The sequence below is a fragment of the Liolophura sinensis genome, chromosome 1 (genome assembly GCF_032854445.1).
Source record: "Liolophura sinensis isolate JHLJ2023 chromosome 1, CUHK_Ljap_v2, whole genome shotgun sequence".
In the NCBI taxonomy this organism is placed as follows: Eukaryota; Metazoa; Mollusca; class Polyplacophora; order Chitonida; family Chitonidae; genus Liolophura; species Liolophura sinensis.
This window is the reverse complement of record NC_088295.1, coordinates 62,140,145-62,158,306: the sequence shown is the minus strand read 5'-3', so window position 1 is coordinate 62,158,306 and position 18,162 is coordinate 62,140,145. Positions and strand designations below refer to the sequence as shown.

The following is an 18,162-nucleotide window of genomic DNA, read 5'->3' as shown; positions in this document are numbered from 1 at the left end:
CTGCACGTACAGAGTACATCTGCATTATACATTGTACTTATAGACATGTATGTAGTTCTGTTCCTTTGAAGCTGATATGCAATAATATATTATTGTGAGTTCAAAAGTGTCTGTTGATCTGATTTTTTCTACAGAGATTACATGGTAATGTAGTCAACCGTGATGTGGTCGATCAATACTTATGTACATACATGTTGTATGTTGATTCTCTGTAGACTGCCAGACAAGGCACTTGTACATTATAAGTAGGTATATATGCTCATGCTCATGCAAGATTACATCTTGAATTGAACTATTACCATGCATCTGTTCATTGCTGCAGAGCACGGAGCAGCATGCATGCATACGTGTATCGTGTGGAAATAGACCAGAGGTGTAAATTTCGCCTCAATTAAACATTCAGTTTGCTAATCTGAGTGACTCATACAGAACACTAGGTTCTTTTGCAGAGTTAACAGCATTTCCCAGACACATGTATATTTTACCTGTTAGGATTATATATATGTACATATACATGTATGTATGTGTGTGTAAAAATCAAATGGAATGAACTGAACTTTGTCCTTTTGGCACTGAAGTTTCATTCTTATGTGTCTTAAAAGATATTTCCTCATTCTGTGCTTAAGGAACCCATTCATAAATAAATCAAGTCAATTTTAGCTATCTCTCCCCCTCTTTTTTTGTTCTGAGTTAAATTCAGTGAGTGATTCTGGATTTAATGCCATATGTATATTACTTTCATACTTTATGCATGTATGGGTTTAATGAGATACACTGTGTTGTATCAGATAGCAGGAGGATTTCATACCTTCACACCCAGAAGCATGTGCATGGAGTGTTTACCGTATTTGGCTAGTTGCGGTGGTATTTGCGAGTCTCAGCCAGTTTCCTCCACCCGTGTAAAATTGACATCTGTCATATTTATAAAATTGATAAAGTAAATAAGTTGCATGGAGCAATCAATTATTTTGAAATGCCATTACTCATGTGCAACACAGGTTGTGTATTCAGTTATCTACCCTAAGTGACTAAAGATTTCAACCAGCAAAGTGAATCTTTGGAGGCATGTACATGTCATCAGATATTACTTTTGCTGCTAACACTTACATTTTCCTAGTAGAATATCATTCTACCATCCAAAACAAACCTAAGAATATTTTCCTAGAATCAATAAAACTCTCAGAATCTGGAAACATGAGCAGCTTGGTCACGGACGAAATCACCGGTCATTTGAGGTATATCTGATGGGGAACGGTCTCCATGGATTGCACATGTACCATACTTAAGTATGCTACTGACTTCATTGTTCATGTCTCTAGAGTGATTAAGTAGCCTTTTTACATGTCCCTGCACATGTATATATACAGGTACACGTGCCTATAAGTATGCCAGTGCAGCATACAGTATTTTGGCTACAGGTCAAGAAGATACATGTGTAGCGGCAATGATATTTCATTTCACGAACTTACTGTGATAAGGGAACTCTTCAGTTGTGGTTTGAGCCGTGTGAAATTTATAGAGCTGAAGGAAGGAAGGAAATTAAATTTGATCATCAAACATTATCATAGACATAGCATTGGCTTTTGAGCTGTATTGTTTCTTTAGCTTATTGTTTTCTCACAACCGTCTTTTGAAAGGCGTTATTGTTTCCTTATCCCGATGTTTTCTGACAAGCATTCACATCATATTGTTAGATTGCACATTATTACACTCCTTAAGCATGAGACCCAAGATTTTTAATTACCGCCTGTTCTCATGATTGTGTTATAAATATTATAAAAGGACCAGAGAATAATTCTCGCTTGGCTGTAATTACTTGTACAAGTATGTTGGTATAAACGTGGAAAGTCTTGACACTTAAGATTTATTGATGCCTTATTTTGGGCAGTACATATGTATACCGTAGTACACGTAGATGTTATACATGTCATGCATGTTCATGCACATTGCATTAAGTAACAATATAGGTAATGTAGGTAAAATGTAACAGTTTGTAAGCTATTTAAAAGAACAATGAAAAAAAAAACAACATTTACGTGTAGCTTAAGTCAGTACAAATGTCATACATGTAGACACAGACTCGTGTCAATCACTAGGACACATGCGATGCAGGCTCAAACCCGATCTAGGACAAAGTATATGTAGATTCCTTCTCTCAGTGACACTTGTTCAGCCAACTGTGTATTTAAACATTCATTGCAGACTATTTGTCTTCCATTAATATGGTGTGCATATTTGCAGAAGGTCATTGGCTTACCTTGAGCACTTCAGTTTCCTCCCTCTTGATTATGGGTTAGAGTGTCCATCTCGAAGTCAGGAGACCTGGGGTCAAACCCAGGTCAGGTCATACCAAAGATTGTAAAAAATGGACTCACAATATGTGTACTCTTACCAAAGGGCTCCTCATCGTCAAATGACTGAAAAATTGTTAAGTACGACGTTAAGTACCAACCATTCTTTCCTTCATTCTTGATTATGGTGTTAAAAACAAACAGTTAAATAAATATACGTATGTAGATGTATCCACAATGTTTTTAGGGCCATGGCTAGCTCATTTGGCGATTGGCCCTTGCCTGTGTGATCGGCCCATTCTCAGTGTGATTGGCCCTCGCCCAGTGTGATTGAACCTCACCCAGTGTAATTGGCCCATTCCCAGTGTGATTGCAACTTCAGATGCTGGTATCGCTTGTTTCACTCTGGTGTTACATGTAATTGTAGGTCATGAGGTTTGTCAGGTACATTTATATGTACATCTTGTGAACCTGTCAGAGGTAAGATTTACTCTGGGCTGTCTGGTTTCCTACGTTCACAAACCTTAGCGCCAGCATATGCATAGCGGAAAGAATAATAATAATAATAGCACTGCATTATAAACTGCAATATTCTGTTCGTATCAAGACATGTGACATGTCCAGTTTATAGTACACTGTACAAACCATTTTTATTAATGCATATATTAGTCAGCTTCCTCTTCTCATTTTGACCGGTTAGAATAAATCCTTACCTAAATGCATATGTGCCTAAATATATGTAGACTGTAGTGTACATCAGTAGTCGAGATGGTAAGCACGCCAGCCCGGCCTAATGACCCAGGAGACTCTCACCAATGTGGTCGCTGTGTGTTCAAGTCCAACTCATGCTGGCTTCATCTCCGGCCATACATGGGAAGGTCTGCCAGCAACCTGCGGATGGTCATGGGTTACCCTCTGGCTTTGCCCGGTTTCCTACCACCATAATGCTGGCCATCGTCGTATAAGTGGAAACACAGATCCAAAAAATAAATACAAAAATGCTGCACATAATGATGTAGATGTACTAGTAAGCTGTACAATGGATGTATGTGGATTGAAATGTAATAAAGATTGAAGTACCATTTAAAAAAGATGTATCTAGATGTACATTGATGTTATAATGAATATGGAAGACATGTACATGTAGATGGACAGAAATGATCATATACTGTACATGTATACATGTGGTTAGTACTAAACTATGAATAATGGTTATCAATACTTTTTCATCATGCAGATCTTGTCATACATGTACCCCACTTACAAGTATTTATACTTTTCAGTCATTTGCTACATGGACTGTACATTTTCCATAGGAAAGCTGTTTTTCAGGTTATAATCCTTGTTTGTTTAACACATACATGTATATATATGGACATTCCTAGTGTTAAGTTTTGTGTTAAGTCATTTGTGGTGTGCTGTTAAGATGTGGTGTGCTGTGAAGGACATATAGATCAGTTGATTTTCGATCTAATGCATTCTTTTTGAAGTGTGAAACCCTATAAATAGGCGTCATGTTGATGTTGTTTCAGAGATGACATGCTGCCAAGAAAGCATGTGGCGGGGTTGGAGAAGAAACGCGACGCACACATAGAGGCACTATTCAACCAGTTCATCAATGCGGGCACCTGCAAAAGCATCCTCCTCACCTTCCACCAGCTCTGCGATGCCCTGGGCCTCAAAAATGTGGACCACCGTCAGTTCTACCCCCGCCTCAAGTCTTGTGTCACATCATGGAAGGCTCAGTCAATATGGGTCAAGCTGGACAAGAGAGCCTCTCACAAAGACTACAGAAGAGGAGAGGCCTGCAAAAACACAAGGGTAAGAGTGCATATACATTTACAGCGTAGGTGACAAAATTCCATAGGTTGCTACAAGGTGTTACAAGCAGTTTTGGTGTAAATTTGTTGTATTTCTTCAGACACATATTCCTTGATTGTGGTTGATTCATCCACTTAATAGGTTTGTTTTTTAGAGTTTTACTTACAGTTTTTTTTGTTTGTGAAGTTTGATTGATTTCTTAGAATAAAAGCTCAGGTGATGGCATTTAAAGAATCATTCTGAAAGCACATTTTTAGAAGCCTAACTTCAAGTGAAATGCCGAAGTTGAATGGTTTAGGTTAAATTACTCTGTTTATAAAACATAAAGTTTTTAATTTGACTGTACAAAATTATGTGCAGTCACATGCATTATGCTGTATGAGTTAGAGACAGGTGTTTGAATATCATATTTGTCTCTGATTTATTTAAAGTTTAAAATTTATATAAAACCAGCCAGGTATTTGACTTTGATGGAAATCATGTTCAAAATGTTTTGTGTGTAATGCTATAACCAGACAAGCATAATATCTGCTTCAAAAGATGACATCAGTTTGGGTTATCTGATTCAATGTGGTTTTGTCAGGAAGTAACTGTGTAGGAATTGACATTGATACGTGTATTATTCACAATTTAAACACAGTTTTCCACCATCGTTATGTATTTGTGTGTAGCCAGATTCCACAGAGGTCATTTCACTTCCTGTTGATCGGAACACCAATTTTCTTTCATAGTTGTACATGTATATACAGGAAGTTTGCTGTGGTCATTAAAGTACATGTACACTAATTTACACGGCAGAGAAGTCAGGAAGTGTAAGATTTCTGTTGCCAAACGGCAGCCATATTTATAAATCTTGCCTTAGTACATGTAGGTGAACTTCTAGTCTTGTGCAAAATTCAAGACAGTTTTAAATCTTCCAGATTCACTTACTTGTAGATGTACATGTATTTAACATGGCTAACTACATGTTCATGCCAATCATGACCCTTCAAGTAACCATGATATGTGACGTGTATATTTACTGCTTTCTATATTTATATATATATATATATATATACTAAATGCATTCTTTAGGGAACTTCTTTAATCTCTTTAAGATATTTATATAGTATGTGTACAGAAACTCGGCACTCAACCGGGAAATTAATTATAAAATGTATTGAGTAAGATTTTGATATTCAGTATAAAGTTTTATTTGAAGCAGAAAGCTCGTTGTGAATTGCAGTGGTGTATATTGGATGTAAAGTTACCCATTTAATCTTCTTAATTATACGTGGCAATAACCTCCGTCAACCTGTGAATGGTCATGGATTTTCCCTGTTTCCTCCCACCATACCTCAGACAGCAGTCATACAGGGGAAATACTCCTGAGTACAGCAGAAGACACCAATCAAATAAATAAACTGATCAGAAATTTTATAAATTGTTCAGATATGTTGAAAGTGGCATTTGGACTCGGAAGTAAAAAAGACGTACCATACTATAAACCTGTCATGCTGCACTTTGCTTTTCTTGTTGTCTTTTTTTATCCCACTGTTGTGCTTGCCAGGTGCTTGTGATAGGAGCCGGACCATGTGGATTACGGGTGGCTATAGAGGCCGCCCTCCTGGGGGCCAAGGTGGTCCTTGTGGAGAAGCGCGACCGCTTCTCTCGGAACAACGTCCTTCACCTTTGGCCTTACCTCATCACTGATCTCAAAAACCTTGGCGCCAAAAAGTTCTTTGGGAAATTCTGTGCTGGAGCCATTGATCATATCAGTAAGTTTAAGGGCCTGACAGAGAAATTGTCATGTTATGAGATCAGCAAGTTTATCAATCATATCATGTGAATGAAGGTATGCAGGTTCATGAAAATCATTTGTACCTGTTTTTTGAAGCAGATTTATTTCCTGGTTACATTCTATACAGAATTTTCTTTTCACAATACATGGAGATATACATTAAAGTCAGATAGGCACCATTGTCTTCCGCCTCCAACGTGTACTGTTTACCACTAGAACCTGTCAAAAGTCAGTGGTTTAATCTGATCACTTTTGGCTGTCATCATGTAAGGGAATTTTTCGCATGTTTGCAAGGTGTTTATTGAAGCATATTCTGAAGGCATTATTTTTTGTAGACTAATAAAATTGTACTTTTTCTGAAGCCTTGAAATTGGCCAATCAAGTCATTTGAGTTCTGTCACCAAAATCAAATTAGAAATGTTCATAAGTTGCACTAAAAGTTGCTCTTTCGTATGGGAAAAGGTTGAGGAATCGAGTAAAACAATTATTTTCTAGGGTGGGATTTTCAGACGGTGTATGTATGTAGTTTCTAAACATTTTTCACGTTATTTTGAGCAAGTGTACATGCAAATCCATTAAAACTTATGTGAATGATCCTAGTATAAGGTACATGTACATATAGTTCATTTAAGATGATTTATCCAGGAGTTGTCTAAATTTTAAAATGTTCCATACACAAATAACTGGAATTCTTATGAAGATGGTAATGTCACATTATTTGAATGTGGTTGGGAAAGGCCAACATATTCATAATACGAAGTCAGGAGACGTAGGGATCAAACCCGGGTCAGGTCATGTCAAAGATTTTTCCTTGCTTGGCACTCAGCTCTGAAAGGTTATAGAGCAAGGAAACATGACTTGTTCTCCAGGTGTAAGTATAATGTTACTGGGTGGGGTGTCATTTCTGGTGTCTTTAGAATGATACTTCAATGCTGACAACACTTTGGTGGCATGGACTTGCCCTGTCACAAGAAGACACAATATATGTACACACTCCTAACGACTCCTTGTCGTCATATGTCTGAAAAATTATTGCATGTAAGTATGATGTTAACCCCTAAGCATACATACATGTACATACATATATTTCATAATAATTTAAACTCTTTCTATGGCAGCAGCAAAAATTGTGAAAGACAGAAATAATTGGGTGAGTTGAATGGCACTGAGTTTGTCTCATATGATCATAAATGTTCACCTTAAACAATCACAAAAAAAACAACAACCATTATATACAGCATTCATTCATGTACAGTGTACACATAACAGCCATTTGTATCAGTGCAGATGTACCTGCACATGTTGATAGATGTGAATGTTTATACCATGTTTACAAAAACTTTAGCTTGATTTATAAATAGATGTTCAGTGTACATGTATACATGGATACTCTTGCGTGTATTCTGTGTGTTTATTGTACATGTATTTTGAGTGAATGAAAATTAGCCTGTCACACATGTGGTACATCCTTCAGTCAGTCTGTCCGTCTGTCTGTCTGTCCATTTCTTTGTAGACACTCCCTCTTGAACACTTATACTACATGTATGTGTACATTTGCTATGTAGGCATTGAAAAGAGCCTTACTTATTGTATAAAATCTTGCGCAGTATTTTATGAGGATTTTTTAAATGTGCGTCAATTTAAACGGTTTATTTCTTTACAGTTGATTGTATGTTTAATGATAAAGTATTGTTGCAAGACTTCAGAAATCTTACTTATATGTTTCATTTTCTGTTTCTCAGGTATACGTCAGCTGCAGTGTATATTAATGAAAGTTGCCCTGTTGGTTGGAGTAGAAATCCATACAAATGTCTCATTTGAAGGCCTCATTGAACCTCCAGAAGTTGAGGAAAACAGTAAAGATGGTAAGCAGTTCTCCTCGCTGTAGTGATTTATTCTTATGTGTTACACCTCAGAATAAACTTACACCACACATGTGTAAACATGTGTATACTTGTATTCCATATACGTTTTTCATGTTAGCCAGATCAGTGACATTGAAGTAGTGATTTCAGTGGGAAAGGCAACTCCATTTAAAAAGTGCATGAGAAATAATAATTCAGTGACCACTTCTTTTAAAAATGATTTGACCAGAGCTTTTTCTGCAATTCTTTCTATAGCCTTGTTGAGCACAACCAGGTGGTGTTCAGTTTTAATGTTAATTAGGAAAATCACAAACCCAGACATCAGGCATATCAAGTGGTGTTAAAAATAATTTGGCTGTTTTTCTGGAAGGAGGGTTGAGAGTAGGAGTACCGGTAGATCATAATATTTTTGTTGACTAGATTTGAAAGCAATATTTGTACAGAGTTGGATTTTCTTTTCAGATTTTTAAAATTTAATCAAAAATTTTTTACAACTTCTTATTTCTGCTTTTTGCATTTTATTTACCTACACATACTTAGACTTTGCATACAGTATATTATATGAAATATACATGTACCTTCTGTATTTCTTAGCCGGTATTTTTAGTATGTTGAAGAAATTAGCCCTTTTACTTTCTGCCATTTGTATTGTGGTTAGTAATTTAATGTCCACGTACATGTACACGTATATCATGGTGTGTGTGATGACTTTTTAAAGCCCTTTTGAGGTTCCGCTCTAGAAGACAACGTCTTGGTAAGTCCTAGGGCACGTTCTGTGGTACTTTGCTACATTGTACTAGATCAACACAGACCCTTGTAGATGTAGCTTTTCTTTTTGTTGTAAAAATGTGTCAATAGACATCTTGGTAAAAAGAACTGAGAACATAACAGAAATGATTTGCACCTATATAATGGGCATGTAGGGGGAGCACTTTGGGAATTGGTGAAATGTGTGCACCTCTAGGCTGACATGTATTTTTTTTTTTTAGAATACAGTTCATTCACACATAAGTTTACATGAACAACAACATGGACATGTAATCTTTGCGAAACTTGAAAATAGATTCTGTTTTTTGTAGAAAATATTCTACTTTTGATGGATTTTCTTATTTACTTTGTGCAATTCACTTCCCTTCTGCCATCATAAAAGTGAAATTTATTTTATTTCCACTGGAGTTGAATAATAATATAATATACCTGCAGATAGATAAAGAAATGAATAAAAATATGCTTTATCTACATGGAGAAATGTTTACTCATACAGTTTATTTCCACTTACATGTACATGTAGATGTCTCATAAACAGCACACCTGGCCTTAGGCAAGGCAGATATCGTTAGCTCAATTTTGGTGTTCTCTCAGAATCTCAGTATTGGCTTTGTTTCAGAAGCATTCAAATATTCTTTTTGCACAAGTAAAGGATGAGCATGTAATGCTTCCATTATAGTCCCATACGCACGTGTATGTACCAGAGGGTTATGTACAAAGCATGAAAACTTTTGATGTATTTTCATATCATTCTAGAAACATTTACTGGTGTACTCAGTAGTTACACACCTGTGGTGATATCTTGTTTATAGTTTCTAACATGAGGTTTTGAAATTTTTTTTTATGTTGTCTTTTACAAATTACATGTAGATTTGTGTGTATAATATTTAGCTGTCCACATGACCATTAGTCATACACTGTTTTAGTCATTTCGCATCTTTTTTCTTTAGATGTTTTTAAAAAGTGTGTAAATTTATGTATTAACGTGTGTCTCCTAATCATTTATTAACAAAGGTTGTATGACTGGTAGATCTATGTAAGTACTTTCCTTGTTTAGTGACTAACATTTGCTTCACGGGTACTGGGAGAAATTCAGAATTTAAGTTACATAAAGTTACCGCTGAAATATGTTGAAAAAGTTGAAGCGTTCCAGAATTCTTTGATGTTTGATAAAATACATGAAATACTGGTCTTATTTTGATTGATGCATAAATTACTTAACAAATTGGTTTTCCTGTTTATGCTATACAATACACCAGAATTGGAATTAATATGCAAATTAGTAGTATCTGTACCATGAATTGCATAAGTTTATACAGATATCTATAAAAATAGATGTGGTCTGCCAGCTATCTACAGATGGTCGTGGGTTTCCCCCGGGCTCTGCCCGGTTTCCTCCCACCATAATGCTGGCTGCCATCATGTAAGTGAAATATTCTTGAGTACGGCGTAGAACACCAATCGAATAAATAAATAAATATGAATAGATGTTTATAGATGTACACTATATGTACATAAAATCTCCAGGTGTAGCTTCATACTGTACTGGTAGATGTACATACAGGTATATGGCCCACATTGTTGATAGTTGAAAAGCCTAGACAAAGGTGTGAAGAATTGTTATTGCCATAAGATGCATTCCTTGATTAGAAGTGTTATGTGGGTATTGTAAACATACATGCAGGAAGTTGAAAGTGCAGGGGAGTCTCCAAGTGGGAAGGTCTGCCAGAAGCCTGCTGATGGTTGTGAGTTTCCCCAGGGCACTGCCCTGTTTTCTCCCACCATAATGCTGGTCGCAGTTGGATAAGTGATATATTTTTGAGTACAGTGTAAAATGCCAATTGAATAAATAAACAAGCAATTAAATAAAGTACTGGGGGCCTCCGTGGCTCAGTTGGTTAGCATGCTAGCGCAGCATAATGACCTGGGAGCCTTTCACCAATGCAGCCGCTGTAAGTTCAAGTCCAGCTCACGCTGGCTTCATCTTCAGCTGTACGTGGGAAGGTCTTCCATCAACCTGCAGATGGTCATGGGTTCCCCCCCATGATTATGCTGGCTTTAGTCGTATAAGTGAAATGTTCTTGAATACAGCATAAAACACCAATCAAATAAATAAATAAATGAAGTACAGTGGAGGATGGTTGCTGTTTAAAGCTGGAAGTCAAGAAAACAAAGTAAAAAAAAGTGAGGACAGGTGAATAACTGAATAGATGCAGAAAATATGATAACACTTAAGAGGCCTGTTATTTTTTTGCTTAACTACTTTGTCTCTACATTCATGTATGTATTGTAGGCACTGGCTGGAGAGCAAGGATTTTACCAGAGAACAACCCTGTTTCTGAGTTTGAGTTTGATGTCTTGATAGGAGCTGATGGCAAACGAAATACACTTCACGGTAAGAATGAGTAACAGCATTGGTGATAGTAAAACAACAATCAAGATGGTTTAAGTAAATTATTTACAAAATGAAAATTGAAAGAAAATGGAAAGGTGACAACATTGAAACCATAACAAGACAGTGATGATTTGATTGCTTTCTTTCTACCTTTTTTATTCCTTTTTTGTTCACATGTATATATATTTAACAAACACTTCTAAAGTTTGGCCAGCAAACTGCAGATGTTTGTGGCTTTCCCAGTGGTTCTGGCGGGTTTCCTCCCACCATAATGCTGGCCACTATCGTATAAGGGAAATATTCTTGAGCGTGGCGTAAAACACTGGTCAAGTAAATAATGATGTCATTTTGAAATAGTCAACTTATAAAATATTTCAGGTTTTAAGAGGAAAGAATTCCGAGGAAAGCTCGCTATAGCCATTACTGCCAACTTTATCAACGGGAACACCCAGGCTGAGGCCAGTGTAGAGGAAATCAGTGGGGTGGCCTTCATCTTCAACCAGAAGTTCTTCCTTGATCTGAAGGAACAGACTGGGATTGACCTGGAGAATATTGTCTACTACAAAGATGAAACTCATTATTTTGTCATGACAGCCAAGAAGATGAGCCTGCTGGAGAAAGGAGTCCTGCTCAATGTAATTTTGTACAGATCTTAAGGCGTTTTGATTTTTTTTTCTTGTGTTGTTGAAATCTTTCTTTTAGACCTGCACAGTGTTCTTGTTACTGGTTGTCTCAAGGTTCCAAACTGAAGCATTCCATCTCTACTTCTAGCTGGTTGAAGGTTCTAAAGAGCTGCAATTTAGACCTCAAACCACTATTTTATGTTGGCTGAAGGTACCAAACTGTAACAGTTCAGACCATTAGTTTGTGTTGACTGAAGATTCCAAACTACAGCGGTTCAGACCATTAGTTTGTGTTGGCTGAACGTTCCAAACTGCTGCGGTTCAGACCATTAGTTTGTGTTGGCTGAATGTTCCAAACTGCTGCGGTTCAGACCATTAGTTTGTGTTGGCTGAATGTTCCAAACTGCTGTGGTTCAGACCATTAGTTTGTGTTGGCTGAACGTTCCAAACTGCTGCGGTTCAGACCATTAGTTTGTGTTGGCTGAATGTTCCAAACTGCTGCGGTTCAGACCATTAGTTTGTGTTGGCCGAACATTCCAAACTGCTGCGGTTCAGACCATTAGTTTGTGTTGGCTGAATGTTCCAAACTGCTGCAGTTCGGACCATTAGTTTGTGTTGGCTGAACGTTCCAAACTGCTGCAGTTCGGACCATTAGTTTGTGTTGGCTTAACATTTCGAAAAGCTTTAGTTCGGACCATTAGTTTGTGTTGGCTTAAGGTTCCGAAAAGCTTTAGTTCGGGCCATTAGTTTCTGTTTCCTGAAGGTTCCGAAAAACTTTAGTTCGGACCATCAGTTCATTTTGGCTGAAGGCTCTGAACTGCTGCAGTTCATACCATTAGTTTGTGTTGGCTGAACGTTCCAAACTGCCGTGGTTTTTAAGAACACTACATCTAGCTCAGTACTTGGTTGAAACCAGCCGACTGAAGGAACACTCTTATATTCTTTTACATAATGGAAGTAAAGAAGCAAAGTAAAAATACTTTACTTGAGAAGTTTGACATAATATTATACAGTTTATGTCCGAAGATTTGTGCTTGTTAACTCTGATAGTTAAAAACCTGGAGGTGTAAAATACAAACAAACCACTTCATATATTGCACTGATTTGTAGTTCACTTTAAGACGACTGTAATTCTTAACTTTTTCACATGTTTGCAAGGTGTTTATTCAAGCCTATTCTTCTGTGTTGACTGATAAAATGTTACTTTTTGTGAAGCTTTGAAACTAACAATCCAACCAATATAGTTTTGTCTGCAACGTCAAATTAAAAATGTACATAAATTGCACTAAAAGTTATTCTTTCATGTGCGAAGAGGCTGAGGTATTAGACTGTGCTTTTGCGAATTGCTATCACCAAAATGATTGATTTCTGAATGGATTTTTTCTTCAGGACTACAATGACACTGTCCAGCTGCTCTCCAAAGAGAATGTCGATCAGGATGCCTTGCTCAACTATGCTCGAGAAGCTGCAGATTTCTCCACCAATCACATGCTGCCAAATCCGGAGTACGCCATCAATCACTACGGCCAGCCTGATGTAGCCATGTTTGACTTTACCTCCATGTTTGCCTCTCACAATGCATCCCGCATTATAGAAAGGAATGGTCATACATTGTTGATGGGGCTGGTGGGCGACAGTTTACTGGAGGTTGGCAGATCATAATTTACCAATAAACTTTTGACTGTTCTCTTAACAGTGCACTGGAGGTGGGGAGATCATGATTTACCAATGAACTTGTGACTGTTCTCTTAACAGTGTACTGGAGGTGGGGAGATCATGATTTACCAATAAACTTGTGACTGTTCACTTAACAGTGTACCGGAGGTGGGCAGATCATGATTTACTAGTAAACTTGTGACACTTCTCTTAACAATGCACTGGAGGTGGGCAGATCATGATTTACCAATTAACTTGTGACTGTCCTCTTAACAATGCACTCTAGGTGGGCAGATCATGATTTACCAATAAACTTGTGACACTTCTCTTAACAGTGCACTGGAGGTGGGCAGATCATGATTTACCAATAAACTTGTGACTGTTCTCTTAACAGTGCTCTGGAGGTGGGGAGATCATGATTTACCAATAAACTTGTGACTGTTCTCTTAACAGTGCACTGGAGGTGGGCAGATCATGATTTACTAGTAAACTTTTGACTGTTCTCTTAACAGTGCACTGGAGGTGGGCAGACCATGATTTACTAGTAAACTTTTGACTGTTCTCTTAACAATGCACTCTAGGTGGGCAGATCATGATTTACCAATAAACTTTTGACTGTTCTCTTAACAGTGCACTGGAGGTGGGCAGATCATGATTTACCAATAAACTTGTGACTGTTCTCTTAACAGTGCACTGGAGGTGGGCAGATCATGATTTACTAGTAAACTTGTGACTGTTCTCTTAACAGTGCACTGGAGTTGGGCAGATCATGATTTACTAGTAAACTTGTGACTGTTCTCTTAACAGTGCACTGGAGGTGGGCAGATCATAATTTACCAATAAACTTGTGACTGTTCTCTTAACAGTGCACTGGAGGTGGGCAGATCATGATTTACTAGTAAACTTTTGACTGTTCTCTTAACAGTGCACTGGAGGTGGGCAGATCATGATTTACCAATAAACTTGTGACTGTTCTCTTAACAGTGCACTGGAGGTGGGCAGATCATGATTTACCAATAAACTTTTGACTGTTTTCTTAACAGTGCACTGGAGGTGGGCAGATCATGATTTACTAGTAAACTTATGACTGTTCTCTTAACAGTGCACTGGAGGTGGGGAGATCATGATTTACCAATAAACTTTTGACTGTTCTCTTAACAGTGCACTGGAGGTGGGCAGATCATGATTTACCAATAAACTTGTGACTGTTCTCTTAACAGTGCACTGGAGGTGGGCAGATCATGATTTACTAGTAAACTTGTGACTGTTCTCTTAACAGTGCATTGGAGGTGGGCAGATCATGATTTACCAATAAACTTGTGACTGTTCTCTTAACAGTGCACTGGAGGTGGGCAGATCATGATTTACCAATAAACTTTTGACTGTTCTCTTAACAGTGCACTGGAGGTGGGCAGATCATGATTTACTAGTAAACTTTTGACTGTTCTCTTAACAGTGCACTGGAGGTGGGCAGATCATGATTTACCAATAAACTTGTGACACTTCTCTTAACAGTGCACTGGAGGTGGGCAGATCATGATTTACTAGTAAACTTGTGACTGTTCTCTTAACAGTGCACTGGAGGTGGGCAGATCATAATTTACCAATAAACTTGTGACTGTTCTCTTTAACACTGCACAGCCTGGCATATTAAGTTTTGATACAAACCATAGGCTTGAATGTTGGTAAAGCCCAGTGCACATATTCATTGAAATCAGTTTGCATAGTAATAAGGCGTTATGTAATACATTTGCAACTCCTGATCCTAACAGGTGTACACATGTGCTAGTTACCACATATACCATACGGTGCACTGCCAGTATTAAAGCTGATTTCACTCAAGTGACATATTTATGAGTGTGGGATAAAGCACCACTGAAATAAATGAATTCTAAACTAAATTAAACTTAAGACAAGCAAAAGGACATGATTATTTCTAATCAGTGAACATCAAACAAATTTTGAAAGTTTTTATTTATTTTTTCTTGATAACAGAATTAGCACCATTCAAATAAATAAATATTAGTCTGTATAAGACTTATTATACACATGTAAATGTATGTATACGTGTGATTGTAGCCATTCTGGCCGACGGGTACTGGGTGTGCGCGGGGGTTTCTGGGAGCGTTTGACGCTGCCTGGATGATCCGCAGCTTTGCCTCGGGGAAAGCCACCCCATTGCAAGTGTTAGCAGAGAGGGAGAGCATATTCCTGCTTCTGTCACAAACAACACCAGAAAACCTGCACAAAAACTTCCATGATTACAGCATAGATCCCAACACAAGGTAAGGAAATGAACATACTGAGTAGTCTGTTAATATACTGCATTGAAGTAACATCTAAATCCCGGTGCATGTACATGTATTTGTTCCATGCTGGTTTTAAGTTTATTAGTTTTGTTTTTCTTTTCCTGTTTTAATACATACTTGTGTTAAGGTAGAGAGATAAGCTGATTATATATTCTGGCAATTCTTTATTTGTTTCTTTTTATTTTTCAGATATCCTAATTTAAATTCAAAATTCTTCAAGCCAGAGCAAATGCGTCATTTGTACGATTCAGGTGATGCGTCTTCAAAAGATGAGGTGTTTGAGCTGCCAACTAAGAGAGCTAGAAATGGTGAGAAAAAATGGCTCTTGGAATAGAGTGAAATATTCAGTCCGAAGTTGGGATGTGCCTGTGTAAATGGTCAGTCTTAATACTTTCTCACGCCGTGTACAGTGCAAGGCGATTAGTGATGGTCTGTCTCTATGATTGCTAGTGTCAGCATTCTGTGCCGGATGTCAGAGTCAGCATCTTTAGCATGATGTTCCATTGAGGCAGCATTGTATTTCACACTATTTCAATGAACATAATTTTTAACTGTGTCTGTTTGTCGCGAGAAAAATTCATGTGTCTTTCAGCATATTTATACAATGCCTCAGACAGTGTATTTTATGATTGTCAGCATATTTATACAGGCAGTTTGGATGTATTGACTTTACAACAGATTGTATACATATAGATTTTAATCTTCCATCTCAAAAACTCTGAAAGGGGCCTAAGTGGCTTAGGGTTTAGTGTGCTAGCACATCAGCCAGGAGCCTCTCACCAATGCGCTGTGACTTCCAGTCCAGCTTATGTTGGCTTTCTCTCTGGTCGTACATGAGAAGGTCAGATAGTCACGGTTTTCCTTCCATCATAATGCTGACTGCCATTGTGCAGGTGAAGTATTTTTTTGAGTATGGCGTAAGTTTAAATCTTTTTCAACTTTTCAGAAGATTTCATTGATAGTTACACGCTGTTGCGTTGGTGCCAGAACTTGTTAAACTCTGGAAAGTATTACAGTGTTCACGTGACTGACTTCACGGCCTCCTGGAAGAGTGGGCTGGCCCTCTGTGCTCTTATACATATATTCAGACCAGAGTTGATGTAAGTGTTTAAAAAGTATTGAGCCTTCTTTTCTTACATAGTGGGGTGATTCACACTAATAAGTTTATGATAAATATAGGTACTAGACACTTTGTGTAGCCACAGAAAGTTACATGCTTAATAAAATTTGGTATATATTGGTGGTTTTTCTATGAATTTTAGCTGTGTCCTTATGATCCAATGCAGTCATGGTCAGAATAGCATTACATATTCTTTGTTAGTTTGCTTACCAGCTTAGTAAGTTGGAAGATTTCAGGTTATCACTCAGAAGCTAAATGCATACATATGGTTTATACTTGTATGGTAAATATATGCTTTTTTTTTATTCCCAGTGACTTCAAAAGTCTTGCAGCTGAAAACATAGCAGAAAACAATCAGTTGGTAAGTTCAGTCTTCTCTGATTTTAAACAGTTTACATGTATACTTTGAAATGTGGCATTCATGAGTTGTCTCCCTTGATTTGCATAGCGTTGGATGTGTTTAGAGCTGATATTTTGGGGATTTTTATGTAACTGAATGATCTTTTCTGCAGATCTACATGTATGATTCTTTGTCAGTCTTGATGTATCTAAGTTGATGCCTAAGAACCACTCAGTTGTACATGGTAGGCTTTGAATATGTCAGATATGGCCGTCTCTCTCACCTGAAAGGAATCTAGGAGAAATCGGATGATTAGGTGGTTAGCCTCAGCATCTCCATGAATTCTCTACTTTTGTATCTGTTTGCACATACAATAAATTTGCTATGATTTCAAGAAATATTTTCATTAAAGAATGACCCGGCTAAAAATTGATGTGATTATCTGCACATGATTTGCACTACTTTTCATATAGCAGGACAGTTACTGTAAATCTTCAGCCTTTGCAACCACTAAAGCGTTTTTTTTTCTGTGGAATTTATGTGTACAGTTATTTTGAAAATGATGCTAAAAATTTGTCTGTGTCAATAAAAATGTAAGCTTCATAAAACTGTGCAAATTATTTCTCTAAACCCCATAGTTCTCTCAGAATGTTTGAAAATAATGGTTGTTGAGGTGGTTTAAAAGGTTGAAGGTAAGTGGTAATTTTTTATCTGCTAATCCCGTAAACCTCATCTGATCTTCTGTTGGCTTTGTAGGCATTTGATGTAGCCCAGAAGGAACTGGGTGTTCAGCCTGTGATGTCCGGAGAAGACATGGCCAAATGTGAAGTCCCCGACAAGCTCACCATGGTCTCGTACCTTTCTCAACTCTACGATGTCCTCAAGAAAGAAAATCTGCCATTACGTAAGTCTGGTTGCCACATCTGTATGTACAGGAAAACTAACTCTCTGTTGTTTTACGGGAAAATCAAGTCTTTTTTAGCTTGCCTGTATGAAGTGAGGCGAGGTATTGTGAGAGGGGGGATAAGCGTTGGTGTCGGTGTCCAGTTAAGCTTTTTTTTTTTTTTTACCTCCTGTATAGTGGGTTCACATACATGGATTGAAGGTTAAGCTTTTTCTTTTAGCTCCTTTACATGTATAGCTTTTGTGTTTAGCTCTCTAGTGTAAGGTATGGTGCGTAAATGCACAAACTCG

General features: G+C 37.6%; 1 protein-coding gene across 1 annotated transcript in view; it reads left to right on the top strand.

Annotated features, from left to right (window-relative positions):
- Nucleotides 1–18,162, top strand: part of LOC135480584 (protein-methionine sulfoxide oxidase mical3b-like) — a 58,347-nt gene that overhangs the window by 21,242 nt on the left and 18,943 nt on the right. The window contains 12 exon segments of the mRNA XM_064760459.1: nucleotides 3,824–4,112; nucleotides 5,662–5,869; nucleotides 7,635–7,757; nucleotides 8,476–8,511; nucleotides 10,819–10,920; nucleotides 11,299–11,555; nucleotides 12,933–13,190; nucleotides 15,279–15,484; nucleotides 15,698–15,816; nucleotides 16,455–16,608; nucleotides 16,941–16,989; nucleotides 17,725–17,872. Of these exon segments, the coding sequence (XP_064616529.1) occupies nucleotides 3,831–4,112; nucleotides 5,662–5,869; nucleotides 7,635–7,757; nucleotides 8,476–8,511; nucleotides 10,819–10,920; nucleotides 11,299–11,555; nucleotides 12,933–13,190; nucleotides 15,279–15,484; nucleotides 15,698–15,816; nucleotides 16,455–16,608; nucleotides 16,941–16,989; nucleotides 17,725–17,872 (1,942 nt within the window). The 5' untranslated portion in view covers nucleotides 3,824–3,830.